Here is an 18,075-nt window from a genome sequence, read left to right on the forward strand (position 1 = left end):
TGTGTGACTCAAGCAGCAGTGGGGCAGCCTCAACTCTCTCCTGATTAATTGCTTTGCTTAGGATTTGAAAAGTGCCAGTTTCTGGGGGATATAGGTTTAGGGCTGCAGTCTCCATGGCAAAGCAGTCACTGCACACATATGTCAAGCAGTTAGCATGCTGCCATGGAGACAGGCAGAACTGGGGGGGTCTTGCTGAGTGCCAAATCCAGCCCTTTGCTCCTGTGGCAAGGAAGTCATAAAATCCCTCTCCAGGATGGATCAACTACACTTTAAAATGAGCAAGATTAAAGCGGATTTAAAATGTTCCACTATCACTCCCAATGGAGGACTATTCCAGATCCACACTGTTTTGATGGCTGTAAGCCTTCTCCCAACTTCTATTCTATTCTTATTCATGGCAATTTGCATTTCTCTGCTGTGATTAAATGTGGTTCTTCCCCGTTGGAGTAAACATTTTTCTAGGTTTTATCCCCCTCTAAAGGCCAAGGTTCCCTTCTTCAAGTAGCTTGATCCCATCACAGATGCCTTAGGACTACTATGTCCCAGCTTGAAATGAATATCAGTTTGAGCATAGAAAGTAGAAAAAATAAAATACAAAAAAGCCACTGCTACTGTAGTTTTGGGGTTTTTTTTTTCCTTTCTCAGGATAGCTATGATGAAGATGAAATGGTATTTGTCTTTAAAATAAAAAAACTCCTCTGTATGTCCCAAGACTAAAATTTTTTCCATATCTAGACTATACCACAACTAAGAAAAAGAAACAATCCTTCTCTCATAAATCTATTTAAATAATGTTTAGGATTCATGTTATGAAGTTGGAACCTCTTTACTGTTTATAAATTAAAATTTATAAAGAAGCTTAATTAAAATATGTACAGTAACAAGTTATCTAGAGGCAAGAAATCCTACATTGTGCTACTTATGATGAAACAATTTTCTCCTCAGATGATTTATAAGCCTGGAAGGGCAAACTAAAGGCTTACTTTTCTTTATCCTTCATTTCACAAAATCCCCTGACTTTCTCAGTAATAGGAATCTGACTTTTCATTTAAACAGAACTGCAAATTCAGTAGATTTGGGGATTGAATTGCAGGACAAAACCTGGAAAGTTTCAAAAGTGCTAAAAAAAGTTCCGTATCACAGAGAGCAATAACTAAGTAGAAAAATGTAGCAATTGTATGCTTGTGATATTTAAATTGCATAATACTGCTGTTGAAAAGGTCTGAATTTAGATTTCAGAGAGAAAGTAACCTTAAGCATAAACTCCTTACGACAAAATTCTTCTAAAGATAATGAGTTCTGAAATTTAATTAGTTTCTGTTATCTAATGACACTTCATTTCTGCTAGAAATGATGCTGCCAAATATCTGATTGCACTTCAGTGTTCCTGAAAATACTGCAGTAGCCCTGCATGTACTGGTAAAAGTCACACAGGCCTGAAATGCTTCAGAAGTTCAAGGACAATTTCTATTTTAAATGCCTGGGGTACGACTAAAATGGCAGAGCCTTCTGGGTTGTGCTTTTTAGTATAAACTGATAGAAGTAGAAATTATTAGGCACAAAATGCATGGAAAAACTTACCAGTTCTCTGAAGAGAGAATTAACCTATACCAGCCTACGCTGTGATTTCGTATTGCACTTTCTTAAAACACACAGAAAAAAAGAACAAGTATTTATTTTTAATTCTAACTTATTCCATAATATTTTTGCAAGTGTGCATGAGTGATAGCTATAGTGATAGCTATATTTCATCTCAGAGACATCTAAACCTCTCCCATTGCTGACAGTATGATATTATCTGTAAAAATAAAACTAATTGGAAAAAAGTTAACTGCCTGCCTATGATGTGATTTCCCATATGGCAAGAGATACATGCTGAAACAGTTGAACCAAAAATCCCCACTCCAACTGTTCCGTGAGGCACAGTTCCTGAGGAGCTGTCTGCCTGAATTAACACAGCACCGTGTGCTTAGGGTAAGGCTGGAAATGTCTATGGCAAAAATAGGCATGGTGAGGGCGGAGATGGATGTGCTCCAGTAGATCACTCTGGACTGGTTTAAAAGATTACTGCCTCCAGATTTTCATTACTCTTCCTCAGCTGAAAGTTAGAGCCTTTGTATCTGAAATTAAGTAAAAGGCAGCTTGAGTATTCCCAGCTTGGTTTTATGCCAAATAAAACAGAGCCACTGAAATTCCCTTCAGAAGTATTTACTGCTGGTTGACAGTAGGCAGTGGGAATGTCCAGTGAAGGGCAGTAATGTCCTGTGGGCAGGCAGCATTGCTTCTGAAGCCACTGCAGTTACCTCAGAGACCAGGTGTCCATATCTGGAAGTAGCAGCACAGGGAAGGAAAATTTCTGAAAGCTACTGGCAAAGTTGTTAAAATCAAAATACCGTTATTCCCAAGCAATGTTATCAAGTCCTGGTTTAATCTGTGCAATTATGTTTCTGTTACTGGATAACCATCAGTATCACTTCAGCTAGGGCAACAAACATTTGGCACACAAATCTGCAAAATTCAGGCTGACTTCTGCTAGACATGGCTTGGTGCTGCCCTGCCTCAGGAAAACACCCATAGCTGTCTGGAATGGGGTAACTTCCCTGAACCTGGCCAGTGAAGATGGCAGGGAAACTAAGCTTTTTTGGGGTGCTTGAGGGTACCTGTTATGATGGCAGGAATGCCCCAGCCAACGACGTAGTAGAACCGCATGTGGCCGAAGTTGATGTTCCTGACTTCAGTCAGCATCCGGTAGATGTGGAGCTGCTCCACAAACATCCATGCAAAGGTGCTCATGTAGAAATAATGCAGGAGGATGGCAATCACAGTACACACAAACTGCAGAAGGGAAAGGGCAGGGAAATTAGAATTGCTCTTCTGAATCACAACCCTGTGAGTCACTTGTTCCCCCCGTGTAGCTAATGGCAAGTATAATAAAAAGATTTTGGCAGAACAAATATACTGCTTTTAAATAAGTTTTTCAGAGTTTAAGAAGAGCTGCTCATACTGTGAGAGATTTTGCTTTTTTAAGTAAAGTGGATCACTAAGCTCTCTCAGGCTGAGAGCAGCAAAATTTAAGGACCTGCTGAAGTGAGAGACCAGGTCCACAGTGAGACTAAAAGTAACAGCTACAACAGGCACATTGGTAACTGAAGTAATCTTTGGGATCAAATAGCCACCTTGAAACCTATCAGCTTCAGATACTTGCCCTTCTGTAATACCTGCTAACCAATTTTCTCTCCCAACTTAACAGTTTGATGAGTGAAAACAAGAATGGCCACAAGCATCTGACACCTGAATTGTAAGCTTGCAATTAACCTTCTCCTTTCAGAAGCCAAGCAAAAGATTTTGCCAAGGATCTGTTGATAAGCTTGAATTAAGAGAACTTTGTGCAACCATTCAGTTTTTGTTCGAAAATGTTTTACATTGTGTTTTGTAACCTTTTGTTCCTGTGCAGCACTGACCCTGCTTTCAGACTTTGGCATGACTTTTTAGTGGTTTTTCATGGCGTAACGCTCAGAAATGTACATTTCCCTGTTTAATGTACATTTAACCTCTTTGCTGAGCAAAAGAATCATACAAAGACCGCCAACTTTCTGGATTCACTTACCACATCAGTGTTATTATAACATCATGTGTTACTGAAAATGTGCCTCACTAAATAAACCATCTTTCTTCCCTCTATGTAAGTAATGCTTTTCTTGTTCCTATTCTCACATGCTCATGAGTAGAGTGCTGCCCTGAACATTACCTTTTACAGGTAAGAAAAAAGAAAGAAAATAAATCACTTTCTATCAATAGTCCAGGGAAAGATTAAATCCTCACCCAGAAATGTGACTGTTAATTTACAGAAACCCATAAAAGCCAGGCTGGGTGCCAAGCAGCACAGCATTATTTGTGCTCCAGCATTTTTTACCTCTTTATGTTCATCAGTGCATGACTCGTTAGACAACTCTCATTCCATACAGACAGATGAATAATTGTCTCAAGCAGACATGGCTTACAGCCCTCCTACCTTCTCAAATTGACTGGGTAGGCTGTAAGGAGCAGCTTTCTGCTGTGTGAAATACATTCTATAAATTAAAGATCTTTGTAAACAGTTTAAAGGACTGGGGTGTTTCATTGAGTCCTGGTAACATTACAGGACATGTTCACATCATGAGCCCCAAAGCATGGAAATGAGAAGGAGTAAAAGAGAACAATCTCACCAAGTATGACCTTTAGGATTTGTGGTATTGATGTAATGAACTGTTTTACTACTTTTATAAACCTCTGCTTGGTGTTTCATGACACCATGAAAGGAAACTGGAAATGAGGAGCCATCATTTATGGCATAATTTTTGGTAAAATTCTGTAGGGATGTAGACTTGGCCCCCAATTCCTCAGAAGATGTGTTGGAGAACTGAAAGAGTATTAACTACCCCTTGGTAGTGAAATGCAGTGAAAAATGAGTGGTGTGCTCAGCAAGGCATGGGAAAGGTCATGTTACACAGGGTGCTGTGTATCAATTGGCAAGGTGAGCTCCTTTCAGCAAAGTTATTTTAGTATGCAAACATTTATATAATGAAACAAAGACAACACAAGTTCACACATGACATGAGACCATATCCCAGAGGGCAGGTCACTGCAGAAGATCTCACCACAGCAGCAGATAAGGGACCTGAGTTCCTGGTAAAGGGGAATATTGGTATACAGAATTGGAAGTGATGCAGCCAGCTGGAAAGCTTTATCCAGTTTGGCATTCACAGTTTTTCAAAAGGTAAAGTGGAAGAAGAAGCCCAGAAAAAAACCCAACAGACTAACCTGAATCTTGGAATTTGAATAATTTAAGCAGCTTAGTTTTATACAGTTTTCCAAAATAAATACTATTAAACAGAGGTTTCTTGGCAAGACAATTTTTATAAGAAAGGTCTCTCAAATTTACTAGTAAAAGTTCTTGTCAGCACTCAGTTACTGGAAGCTGAAATTAGTCATGGTTAGATACTTTTTAAAATGCATGTTATAGCTCAAGTGGATATTAGAAGCCAGAGTGACAGTGCAGGATAAAGCTATACAGCAAATGAGGCTGTGTGTTTAGGCACCATGGTGTCACTACCATGATGGTGATGATATTCATTGAATGGAGGCCTATTCTCCTATTTCTGCTGCTTGGACAATGTGAAATCAGCATGATTTTTTTATTGCCGTTGTTTTGTTTTGATCTCAACACTGTACTTCCCTCTCAAAAATTAGATTGGAACATGTACAGTAATGGATTTCTAGAAGATAAATTTTCTTCCCAGTGTTCAGATAATCCCTAAAGTAACATTTTGAATATTTTCCTATCTATTAAGGACATACATTTTATTGCATGTCATCCCCCATCTGTGACCAGCCTGTTTAGCACAGGTGACTGTGCAGCCTGGCAGTGCTGGAGCCCTTATGTGTCTCTTACTTGTCTGGATGGCAGCCATGGCTTTTGGGATAGGTGCTACTAAGAAACAGCAGCAAGACTACGTATAATGCCACATGGTTAAGAGAGCAATGAGGTGGTAAGCACAGAACACACTTCATGTGTGGTTCCTATCTATCTCGTACTCAGTCTATTCATGACTTGCATTTCTTGACATGCACAATACTGGAGATCCTTGCAGTAAGCTTTGTCAACAGGTATGATGGGCTGAAGCCAAAAACCACTGTGTCTGGAAGGCACAAAGCAAACTGACAGGTTTCCTCCTGAATCTTGGATGTAGCAAGCTGTCCCATGCCTGGCAAGTGGCTTCTCCAGAATGGCCAGCGGGTGTACAGTATGAATATTAGCACCTGACCAGCACCACATCACTGACAACCTGTGAGTCTACACCAGGAGCCATTTGGGCTTGGGAGCTACCTGCTGCAGGAGAAACTGGAGAACCTCCTACAGAACAGGCAAAGCAAGACAGAAAACACACTGATGGAAAGGAAGGAAGAAATCAGTATTTGAGGTTCAGTTCCTGGGATAAACCTTCAACAGGGCTGCTGCCATATATTCTCTGAAAATAAGATATAGTCCTATTGCTTGCCATTGCTATTAATGTTATCAGCCACACGTGAATATACTAAAAATCTGATGTTTTTCAAGTAAGTGTTGAAGCCAAAAAGAGGAGAAAGTGAAACAGATGGAAGAAGGTAAAAGCTGCAATATGAACCCTCTGATTTAAAGCTTGAGAACAACTCTAGAAATGAATACAGAGTCAGTCTTACCGGGTTTTCAGTCTGGTTGATTCCAATAAGAAAGACCAGCTCAGAAAAGAACAGGGCAGCCACCAGGTTTTTGTGGATACTGTGCAAGTTGGAACGCAGTGTGCGGATCAGGACCAGCAAGATGAAGGTGATCAGCAAAGCCGCCAGCGAGATGGATACGGTGGTGTAAGTGACAATCTTCAGAGGAAGCACCTCTCCATTCTGTGGAAAGACAGATTGACAGGAACTCTTGGGGTTTTCCCTTCCTTTTTCTCCAATCAAATCTACAGCTCAGAATGCCAATGTTTTCATTATACTGAGCCAAGACACAGATTTATTAGGGACCAACAGGAGTGGGTGACGCCACTTCTTTAGTTGTTAAACATGTTGAGTGTGTATGGGCAGCACCCAGAGGATGCACCAACCAGGTAAGAAGGTCCTTTCAGCAAACTCAGTGGCAGGTGCAGCCAGGCATGGGCAAAACACTCCTAACAGTGGGACTGATCTGCTGACAATGCCCAGAATCACACGCAAAGCCCAAGCTCTGAGCCAAAGCCCTTGAAAACCAAAGCCTCCAAAAATCATGATCCTGACATCACCCACCTCTCGTTTAGAAATGTCCATCAGGACAGCAAAGCTGGTTATATGGTTGCACTGGCAGGCGATATGGCTGTGGTTCCTGGAAAACAGCTCACACCCTCGGGAGGACCAGGCACCCGTCCCGCCAATCCTGTGGGGAAAAAAGGCATTTCTGAGCACCATCCTCCAATCTGCCCTCACCTTCCCCTGCCCTCTGTGGCAGCTTGCACTGCACAAGCAGAGAGGACTGCAAGTACCAGGACAGAATTATCTATAGCTGCCACCTGCCTGAAAGGGTATCATCAAATCAAAAGAGCCTTCAGTTGAAGTAGCTTCTAATAAGACAGCTGGGCAAATTTTGTGGGTTTATAACAGTCTGTTTTGAGTTAAAAAAAAAAAATTAAAACTTTGATTTTGGGTCAGTGACCACACAACCAATATGGGAAAGAGATTGCACCAAACAAAATGTCTGTAACCAAGGTAAATAATACCAGAACCACAGAGGGATACATGTTTTTGAGTAATGTGAATATGATATCATTATACAGTTCCTCTGAAAAGTACACAAAAAAAGGTTAGAACCTTCTCTAATAAATACTATTTCATATCAGGAGATCTCTTATATCAACAACAGGGAGGAACTGTTGCCTTAAAATTCTTCCCTGTGCAGTTATGGGTTAACTCCAGTGACTTCAGAAATTATTTTGTATCAATATTAATTATTCTATTCTGAAGTTAATGAGTAATAAAAATAGGCTTGCAGTTACTGAAAGATTTTTCAATTAGATATGACAAGACCTCTTTTTCATTAGCAATAAAATATTTGTTAAATTTTAATATCCCTTCCTCTCAAAAAGTACTCTCCAAAAGCTCTTTCATTCCATGTAATGTAAAAGCAGTAAGAGCTGCTTTTCAATTGTGGCTGTAGGAAGACGTAACACAGATAACAATGCCACTGAAGTTGCCAGCAAATAGCTAACAGATGAATCACTTCAGAACTAATGAGTTATTCAAGCTCAAACAATGTTTAAAAATGTATGAAAAAGGACTTGCCATTCCCTTACAATCAGCAGATTGACAGAGTGCATACAAGGAAAAACACTGCTTCACATGTGGGGAAATGGAAGATTTTATTACTGTGAAGATAAGAGATTTGTGTTGCATTTTTGATCCTTTAAATGATATAATCTCCTGAAGCCTTTAACCAGGAGGCACACATTCCCTAGATTAGTTTGCCACTGTAAAAGGCAACAGGATATTGTCTTTTAATGGATTTTTCCATAGGTTTACTAGAATTTTTGGGTTTTTAGGAAACAAGTAACACCTATTCCCTTCCTCCTGGGCAGACCACATCATCCTCTCACTGTGTACCTGGGTTGTAGCCGGAAATTGCAACATATATGTAACAGTTAACAATACTTACAATAGTGTGAAAGCATAATATGAATGTAGAAAACATTCAGAAAACATTTTCTTTTGTTTTATCCATACTCTTGAAATATCTTCACCAGGACTGTGTTGTTTCCACAATACCATAAAACCAATGAAACATCATTGATACAGTTCCAGCTCATATACAATTTTTCTCATTTTCAAAAAAAAGATATCTTTATCTTGAACTTTACTGAATACAAAAGAATGAAATGAACGATTCTCAGAACATTTTATCTTTTTCCTAACACTTCCCTCCTAGAGAGTCAAATACTCTCTCCTTATATTTTGCTTCTATATTACAATTGCTTTCCATAAACTGAAAAGGTCTAATGTCCCAAAAAAGGTATTTCCACTCCCTCCAATTTTTCACTAAAACAAATGAAAGCAAATCCACAATAGCTGATGAAATGAAAGTTAAGTTTCTTACCAGTGCAACTGCCTTTGCATTGACTTTTGATTCAAAAATTTGTGATTCAGAAATTAATAATCTTTACTCCTAATTTTATCTGCAAAACCTCAGTCCTCATTTCTACCAAAATGAACATTTGGTTTTGTAATTTTTTGCACTAACCCTGGCTGAGGCACCAAGGGTAGGTGCTTGTTTGCTATCTACTCTGTCCATAGTCACTGGAGAGTAACAGGAGAATATTCAGCCCACGGAAGAGCTGAATCATCTCCTGAAAATCCTGACTAAAAGTCCTCAGGCAAGCCATGAATTCAGACACTGGAGTTGGACTATGTTTGTCCAGACATAGATCTGTGGGCAAATAGCATGGGCAAATACAAGGAAATTGTGGGATTTATTGTTTCTGGGTGAAAATGAACCCTGCAGAAAGACATGACAGCACTGTGTTTCTTAGAAACCGCATGGCTAATCCTTTGTTTGAGGAGTTATGATAATTATTTTCATTTTTCTCAGGTTGGTGGGAAATGACTACGTGGCTCTATTCCACCAAAAATCAGTTGTCAGTTGAACAGACAGACCAAGACAGGGTTTCCTCCAGAATTATCTTCCCAGGATAAGGGCAGGAGTTTTCTGCTACTCAGACGGTTGTCACTCAGAGCCCTAAAGCAAGCAGGAGACATACGTGATGGAGTGATTCCAGAAGACACAGACAGGCTTTGTTCTCTCCTCTGTTTCCAGCATGGCATATTCCACTATGACAGGCTTTTCCACCAGGTTGGGAGGAAACTCCCCATCACTGTGAATGGCCGTGCTCACTACAGGTGTGTTGATGATAGGGCGATTTGGCAACCTGCACAAGGACAAAAATGGCACAGTGATCTACACGTCAAAATGCAAAGCTGCATTCTGCAATTAGAAGCTCTCCAGGTGCTTCTGCTCAGAAAGTGAGGCAGGTGTACCAACAGCCTTCCACACAGATGAGTCTCCAAAAACTGCTGGCACTTCTGGCATAGTTATTCTCCCCCAGTGTGCCAGAGGAGGACATGAGACAGTAGTGCAGTGAGAACAGCAGCACTGATGACATTTGGCCAGTATAACAGCAGCTCTCTCCCCCCCACACATTCAGAGAGCAGAAGGCACCTGAATTCGCAGTTCACAAACAGGTCTGAAGTTTACCTCAAGCTCCTCCTGTCAGGGTCGTAGTTTTCAGGCAGGAGGTGTCCCAGGGATCGGTAGATAATGACCATGGCAATAGTATGGTGTGTCTCAATGTCTGGGTGCCGCTTCTTTCTCTTTGCAAGAGCACTCTCAGGGCTGAACACATCGCTGTTCAGCTTAGAGGGTATTTTCTGATTTGAAGGTTTCATTGTAGGCACTGCTATGGAATTAACACAAATATTAAATTCTTTGCACACAGCTTCAGAGCTACCATTATATTAGAGTTCTTATAACTCCAGGCTTAGAGCACTCAGCATGCTTCTAATGTTATACTTGATATTTTTAATAAAATTTCAGTACAATTCATAGTTATATTGCTGATAATCAAATAACCATTGAACAGTGAAAAGCCATTTAGACTAGTTATAAAATAAGCAATTTCTAAGCTAAAAGGTCTGTGAGTATATAAGTACCCCATGCATAACTTAAGGAGAACATTAAAACATTATGCATGCTGTTAAAATGCATGTACATTTATATATGGCAAAACTAGTATTAATGAACCCACCAACTACACACGTAAGATTTCTCCCTGCTAATTCTGTCATTTAATGAGCTTTCTGTTTTGGAAGATTCTCTTAAAATTTCCATTTTTTCTCTTACAGAAAAGATACAAATCATAGAAGCAGATACTCTGTTTCTAAGCAAAAAGTTATAAAGCTGTACTAGCTTATTGTGTATTATTTTTGGAAGAGTTACTATTTCCCCATTCAGAAGACATTCAACCATGGACTGAACTTTGTTCAATACATGTCTTGCACTTTGAGTTACCCTCTCTCCCTTTGCCCAAAAACCTTGTGGTGCTCTGCAGCAATCTTGGGATACTTCAGAGGCACTGGAAGCAGGTACTCCCCCATGTATTCTCCCCTATCACCCAGCTCAAGATTTTTTCATTGCTGCCTAGTTCTAACACCCCTCTGTGCTCCCAGATTTGGATTCTCACACCACCTCCCTCCATCTCTGCAGGGACTGGAGGAAGGCAGCTGTGGGACTGCAGGCGCTGGGCAGCCATCCCATGCTATCCTGGTGGGAACAGAGGCAGAGCATTTCTCCCGCTTTGACAGGGCTTTGAGGGGCTGCAGGCAAGACCTGACAGACAGGTACAGCCAGTCCCACAGCCCCCCATGCCTCCATCACTGCCGGCAGGCAAAATGCCTCAGAAGTATGCACAGCTGCTCCATCCCTAAATAATGCTCACCTGTGCAGACAATCGCCCTGCTCTCACCCCACTACCACTCTGCTCCCTGAGGATCCACCACGCTCCCTGGGAACTGGCCATAATTGCTCACCAAACAGCAGCAGAAGGGTTTTACCTTTCCTTTCTGAAGGTCTGAATAAAGTATCAGGGAAGACAACAGATGACTCCAGATCTTTTGGGTAATCTTCTTTAATCTCATGAAATCGTGGTATTCTAGCTCCCGTGAAATTAGACTTGTCAAAGATGTCAACAGCAATAACTGGGGGGGATAAAAGTTTCCCATTACCACAGTGAAACATTATTGAAAGATTAAAATGACTGCACAATGCAGATAAAAAAATTGAAACCCTAAAATAGAAAGTAAAATTTATTTTTTTTCTGTTGACACCTTGTATGATAACTAAAAGTTTATGCGTCAGCATTATGTTATAGTTATCAAATTATACATTTATTTTTTAGTGGAAAAGAATTCACAAGACAGTATCTCATACTATGAAAACACACTGGAAACATTGGAAATAAAGAATCAAAATCGTTTAGGTTGCAAAAGATCTCCAAGATCAAGTGGAAGTGTTAGCACTGCCAAGTCCAGCACTAAACCATGGCCCCAAGGGCCGCATCTACATGTGTTAAATACCTCCAGGGATGGTGACTTGCCTGGGCTACCTGTTTCAATGCCTGGGAATTGTTTCAGTGAAGAAGCTTTTGCTAACACCCATCTCGAGGTAGAACACTTCGCTGGTACTTCTCCAGCAGCAGATGACTGTGGTTTCACAGAGGCTTTTCCCTGGCTGCTGCTCAGTGAATGCTTCACAGAGTTTCTCCATGTGCTGCTGGCTTGCTCCACTGTGTGCTGCATGTTCCAATTTTAGACTTGCTTTTTAATGGGAAGACTAAATCTACTGCTTCAAAAACATAGTTCTACACCTGCTGGATTGTGAAGTCAGCTGACTGAAGAAAATAACGTGTTTTATCTGGGACTATTCCTTAGTCCTGCACTGGTAGTTCCTCCCTAGCTTACCTCATCATCTCTTCCTACTTAACTGCCCAAATACTTAAAAGCAGTTGAGTTGGCTTTAATTTTCTCATTTAAGACAGTCACTGAGTGCCAATTTACATGTCCTGGGGGTAACCCTACACCAAAAGGTGTGACCCTCTGCAAATTTCTGTATGAAGAAATACCCATGTTGCAAATTCCCATTCCTTTCCTAGTTTCTAACTAACTCCCAGATGAGCCATTAGGAAACTCTATTAACACCATGTTCACCTGGAAAAACTGTTCAAAAGAAAACAGACCTCTTTCAGGCCAGAGTTGCCTCATCCCTCTCAAGCTCACACCTCTTTACACAGGAAGAACTGGTTTGAAAAAAAATCATGATTTACAACCTGCAAGAAATTCTGGGGTTTGTTTTCATCTTAGTTCACTTGGGTTAAAATCCTGAGCACATTTTTTTCTGAGTATGAAGATAAAACTATTTTGATTCTCATAGTCCTGAATCACAAGAAAGTATGTCAGTTTTGGTTTATAAATAAAAATCAAGGTGTTTCAGTTTGTCTTAGGTAACAATAATCTATGCCCCATTGATGCAGGATGCTACAGCCTTTGCAACTTGACTGCCTTATGCCTTTGATTTTATGCCCCTATGATTGTGGACATAAAGCACTCTTGGGACAAGGTTTGTAGCCAGTTAAAGTTCTTACTATAACCACAGGTGTAGTTGGGAAAATAAGACCCAACTTTTGGCACATAAGCCTTCTTCATATCAGAAATAAAAGCAACAGCTTGAAAAGCTAAACACAAGTTCAGGCTGATAGAGTTTAGAGCACCTCTAAAAGAAAAACCAAATAGCAATGCTGCTTGTGAGGGACTTCTGAAGGTCAGCTGGCTCCATCTCACCTCACACTCAGGGCAGGACTATCACCAACACCCCCTCAGCTCAGACTGTTTGTAGCTGGGAAAAAATGAAATAGAGAGAGCAGGGGAGAAAATGGGGAAACATGACCAGGCTGTGGCTGCTGTGCTTCACCTGCATATGCACTGCAGGGATGTCTATGACATACACCACAGTCCAAAGTGCAGGAGCTGCTATTTGTTTGTCAGAGGAGAAATCTCCTGTGATAGGTGGGGAAGGTGTCTTGGTATTCCTGATGCTTCCTTCTCAGTTTAGACTCGCTCTGGATGTTTTGGATCCCATGGATTTTCTTCTGATTATGGGTTTTGCAAGACTGGGATGGCATTGGAAGGACTGGTGATTCTGTGAAAATACCTTTCAGTGTAAGAATCTCTACAGATGATGGTTTTCTGGATAGGTTCCAAATTAGGAAAGCATGTGAAAATCAGAGGTATAATCACAGAATCATCTAGGTTGGAAAAGACCTATAAGATCACTGAGTCCAACCTTTGATAGATCATTACCCTGTCAACTAGACCACAGCACTAAATGCCACATCCAGTTGTTTCTTGAACATCTCCAGGGCTGGGAATTCCACCACCTCCCTGGGCAGTCCATACCTATGCAAGTAAGATTAATAATATACAATAAAATCAATAGTAGGGTTACTTTTTCTTTGTACTGCAGTAATTCTTCAGGTGGTGTTGGTGCGATTCCTCCAAAAATGAGATCTACTACATTCAATGATATTAGTTGGTCTCAAAAGCCATTATCTTTATTTACAAACTTAGTCCTTCCTACTATCTCCACACTGCTATGACTGCAACAAAAAGCCACATGGAGCAGTGGCATGGTCCAGAGGCAAAACACCTCAGACATCTCCCAGGAGGCTCCCATAGCAACTGAAAGATATGGATCAAGGCTCGATGGATTTGAAACTAATGCAATGGTTTTTCTCAGTGGGTCCTATTAAAACAAATAACTAGCACCTCTGTCCAGCACATTTATAAGAATCAGAAAATGGCAGTTTTCAACACAGATACTCACTCATGTTATTGGCAACAATGACAAAAGGTCTCATGTAGGTTTTTTTCATGTTCTGGGCCACATTATTGAAATATTCCTCGTAGTGCCTGAGCAGGTGAGCGGTGCCTCCCTCTGTTCGCTGAATTTGCTCCCAGTGCTCCTTGTTGCCGGGGTCCAGCAAAGCACTACCCACTTTGATAATGTTCTGAGAAATAAAGTACAAGTCTAAATTATGAAGTAAACACAGAGCTGGGTTTCAAGTGAGAAGTATTGAAAATTATTGGCCTGACTGCCTCAGGTGTATAATGAAATATTTAATGCTGGCATGTTCTACTGCAGCCATATAAAAATACGCACACCAGTTACTCACCCAGAGGTTTTTTGGTCATGTAAAGCAAATCCCTTCAAAATTTTTACAAGTAAAGTAAGCCAAAAATGGAGGCTGTAAGAGAACTGCCTATTTTCTTCCCCCTAATGACAAGAAATCAAGCAAAAGATGCAGGAGGAAAACCTATCCATGTTTTCTTTGTTTCTGAGAAATCAGACACATGAAAAGCACTGCTCTTAGCAGGTACACTGAAGAACTTCCCCAGATAAATCAAAATAATGTTTTTTTTGTTGCAAAGCAAAAGAAAGACATGGATATAAATATCACTTCCTCTTTTACTTTATTTTTTTCTTTTACTTTGTTTCCTACATAACGAAGACAACTTATACAGTGAAGAATGCTAACAGTGAATATTAATTTGCATAGACAAACTTGAAAATACATAAGGAACACTTAAATCATGTCACTGTCTCCCCATTTTTACATTGCTTACAAATGGTATTAAAAGGGCATTTCTTTCTGAGAACCTGACTCTTCTGCCCTTTCTTAGAAAAATATGGAAAGGGACCCTCGGGCTGCATGGCAGGAGATTCACCCCAAAAGAGTGTGCTAAATGGCTTAAATGAGAAAGATGCTAAAAAGTTTTTAATCTTGGTGTGCATATGAACTATGTTGTTGGAACAAAACCTAATTCCTAACTAAGGTAAAATTGGCGTAAATGGCAGTAGGAATTAATCACCACAAGCTCTAAAATAGCCAAGACAAATATTTAGGCTTCATTTAGAAGGAGCTATCTGTATCCTGTCTGTACTGTTTGAGGCTGGAAGCACATATCTGAGCTAAAAGAGACTCCCAATATGACCACCTTTACCTAGGGTGAGAAGCACAACATGGATCCCAGGAATGCAGGAGACACATACTGTACTTGGTACCAGGCCTCCTCCGTGTTTGTGAACATTATTTATGGTTTTTTATTATCTATTTTTCAGGCTTCTACGTAGGATTATTAAAAAAAATTCCTTCTCCCCTTGTGGTTCCTCAGCCTAGGATGTTACCTCCTATTATTCATGAGCTGTACTCATTAGTTTTCAAATTCCTGACCTATCCTAAAATATTTAGGGAGTTCTTGAAAACATCATCTGTATGAAGTTCAGTGCCAAGTGCAGAGAACAATAAATTAAAGCATATGTTTCCAAACCAATTTTTTTTTTCTTATTGTTCACATTTATACTTAACAAAACATGCTAGAAATGAAGTTCCTTTTTAAGATCTGAATGGCCTGCTTCACAGCCCACAGGAAAGAAAAAACAGAATCTCTTAAAACTTGCTGCATCTAAAATGTAAAATGTTTCAGAAGTTCTCCACTCTCTGCTGATTATACAGCCTGAGACACTAAGGAATTTTCTCAGCTGCATTTCTTCCTGCTCCTAACTCTCCAGGGACATCCTTTCCTGATGAAGCTTGGCTTTGCACAGCTTCTTCAGTTTCACTCCAGGTCTGCCTGACCTGCCTCATCCTCCTGGAGTACTGTGAGCAGTGACTTGGGTGCAGCACATCTTCTCAGGGAGCCAAACGGATCTTTGGCCAGCACAGACGCCAGTCTTGACCCATGGAGGGTCATTCCACATGCTGGTGCCCAAGCTCTGGGCTCTGCTAGCACAGATGCAAATGGATGTTTTAGCTTGGACTCTGTGCTGTGCCATGGCCAGGATCTTGGTAATAGTATGGGCTAGAGTGGAGAACAGTACCCCCTGTACACACGGGACTGAGGAAAGCTCTACAAGCCTGACGTGGTTCATCCAGCCTCCACATTATCAGACCACAGAATACACCCAACTGCTCCAAATTTCACATGTTTCCACCACAACTACATATTTTACCAGACAGATGCTACAGCTTGTTCTCTAGCCCTGGTCAGATCTTTGGTAATAACTGGGACTTTAATGAATGCTCCGAGTAGAAGCTCTCTGGCACACATATTAGTATGTGCCTTAAAATACCAATGATATGGAATGTCTTTCAATGTACATGACTCAAGTATTCTCAAACTGAATTAGAGGAAACCTTCAGAGTCAGTAACTAGCTCAGACTTAATTCGCTGCACACTTAAATGAGCAGGATCACATTAGGCATGTTTTACAACAAAAATAAATACAGTACACAAAACTATTTTAGGCATGAAAAACACATTAACTTGGATGATTTGTTTTCATATGGGGAATATTGCTTTTGGCTGCGACTATGATGATATTTTTTAGAAAAGCACATTCTATTATATTTGTATTACACATACACATGCGTGCATAGACACATGCATAACCAACTTTCCATTCTAATCTGAGAAGAAAGGCTTATTTGTGGAACATAGGCAATTACACAATATTAGCTTCACCTTGGTCAAAGACAAATTTAATTACCCACTGCCACCTAATTTTCAAGGGAAACTGTAAGGGCTCAGCACAGTACACAGTATTTCTCTTACCTCATTGAATTCCACATCCCTTGTGGCTGCCAAGTCAAACCCTTGCTGCTGGCTCTCATACTGGAGGACCTGGATCATTATCTGGTAAGCTGTCCTCACGTCGTTGCCATACAAGCTCTGTGTATACTTGGTGGCATTCTGCAGCGCTCTCACGATCCGTATGGTTTTCTCTCCATCCAACTTGGTCTCATTGTGGTGTAACTTCTCATTCTGAATCAGATAAAAAGGGAGAAAAAATCCAATTTTATATATATATATATTTTATTTTTTTTTCATTCTAGTTACAAAGACAATCACAGTTCAGGGATTTTTGGCACACAGGAATTGTTCGGTCAAAATTCAAAATTTTGTTTGTCTTGAGAAAGAGTTGGCAAGAAAACTCAATGGCAGAAGTAACTGAGAGCCAGAAAAGCACCAGGGTCCTGAGGGAAAATGAGGCTGTTCAAAGTTGTAGTCAAAAGACTGAGTGCAGGGATATCAAACTGGAGTCCAAACTGGTCATTATTTACAAAATAAAGGGAAAACTGAGGAAACCCAGCTTACCATGATTTTTAGATCCACAAAAGTGTTGGTGGTACAGTTGAAAAGCTCTGGAGGCAGCCAGCCCTTCTCAATGTTACAATGGCGAACGGCGTTTCCTGACAGAAACAAAGCATCAAAGGCAAACAATGTTCTGAATTGTGCAGGGTAAATATTCACAGATTTCACTATCCAGGACTTTCAGATTTCCTACATTTTTAAGTTGCTCAAAGCTACACATGTATTTCAATTTCCAAACAGGGAATTCCTGTGAGAGAAAAGTTAAGGTCTACTATCTTCAGGAATTGCTTTTGCCAGGCTTTGGAGAAAAGTCAGGTAAACTCCAAGCTCTGCCCAACTGCTCTCAGCCTCACTGCCAGATTGTTCTCAAATTAATTCATTAATTTCTCTATACCAAAAAACAGAAAGACTTTGTACTTTGTAAACATTCCTGAAAACCAACCCCTGCTGAGATTTCTGTGCAATAGCCTACATAGGAAGACCTCCTGGACAAATGTTGTCTCCACATCAACACATGCCCACACATCTGCATACTGCATGTGCTAAACACTTCAATGAACATGCATAATTGCCTTTTTGCCACTTGTAAATGGACCATGAGCAGCTTACTTTTTAATTTAGCCTATTATATTTTGAACTATTTGTCAAATAATTTTAAAATGCAATTCCTGGCTGAGGATCCTTCACCATGAATTGCAAGTAATCTAATTCAAAATTTACATTTGTGCTAGTTAATTTGCACATAACATACTGCATATGTCTAAGCCATTTAAT

The 18,075-nt window shown here is 40.3% G+C and overlaps 1 protein-coding gene across 5 annotated transcripts in view; it reads right to left on the reverse strand.

Annotated features, from left to right (window-relative positions):
- The window catches only part of CELSR1 (cadherin EGF LAG seven-pass G-type receptor 1), a 163,591-nt gene that overhangs the window by 15,052 nt on the left and 130,464 nt on the right, over window positions 1–18,075 (reverse strand). For 3 of the 5 annotated variants that reach the window (XM_064422107.1, XM_064422105.1, XM_064422104.1), the window contains exons 17-25: window positions 17,305–17,399; window positions 16,762–16,971; window positions 13,973–14,156; window positions 11,149–11,292; window positions 9,794–9,995; window positions 9,300–9,467; window positions 6,802–6,928; window positions 6,220–6,420; window positions 2,661–2,835 (exon numbers count right to left, since the gene is read on the reverse strand). In XM_064422107.1, coding sequence (XP_064278177.1) covers window positions 2,661–2,835; window positions 6,220–6,420; window positions 6,802–6,928; window positions 9,300–9,467; window positions 9,794–9,995; window positions 11,149–11,292; window positions 13,973–14,156; window positions 16,762–16,971; window positions 17,305–17,399 — 1,506 coding nt within the window. The remainder of the gene's footprint in view (window positions 1–2,660; window positions 2,836–6,219; window positions 6,421–6,801; window positions 6,929–9,299; window positions 9,468–9,793; window positions 9,996–11,148; window positions 11,293–13,972; window positions 14,157–16,761; window positions 16,972–17,304; window positions 17,400–18,075) is intronic. The other 2 variants (XM_064422106.1, XM_064422103.1) reach the window with 1 other exon arrangement.

The sequence above is a fragment of the Passer domesticus genome, chromosome 5 (genome assembly GCF_036417665.1).
Source record: "Passer domesticus isolate bPasDom1 chromosome 5, bPasDom1.hap1, whole genome shotgun sequence".
In the NCBI taxonomy this organism is placed as follows: Eukaryota; Metazoa; Chordata; class Aves; order Passeriformes; family Passeridae; genus Passer; species Passer domesticus.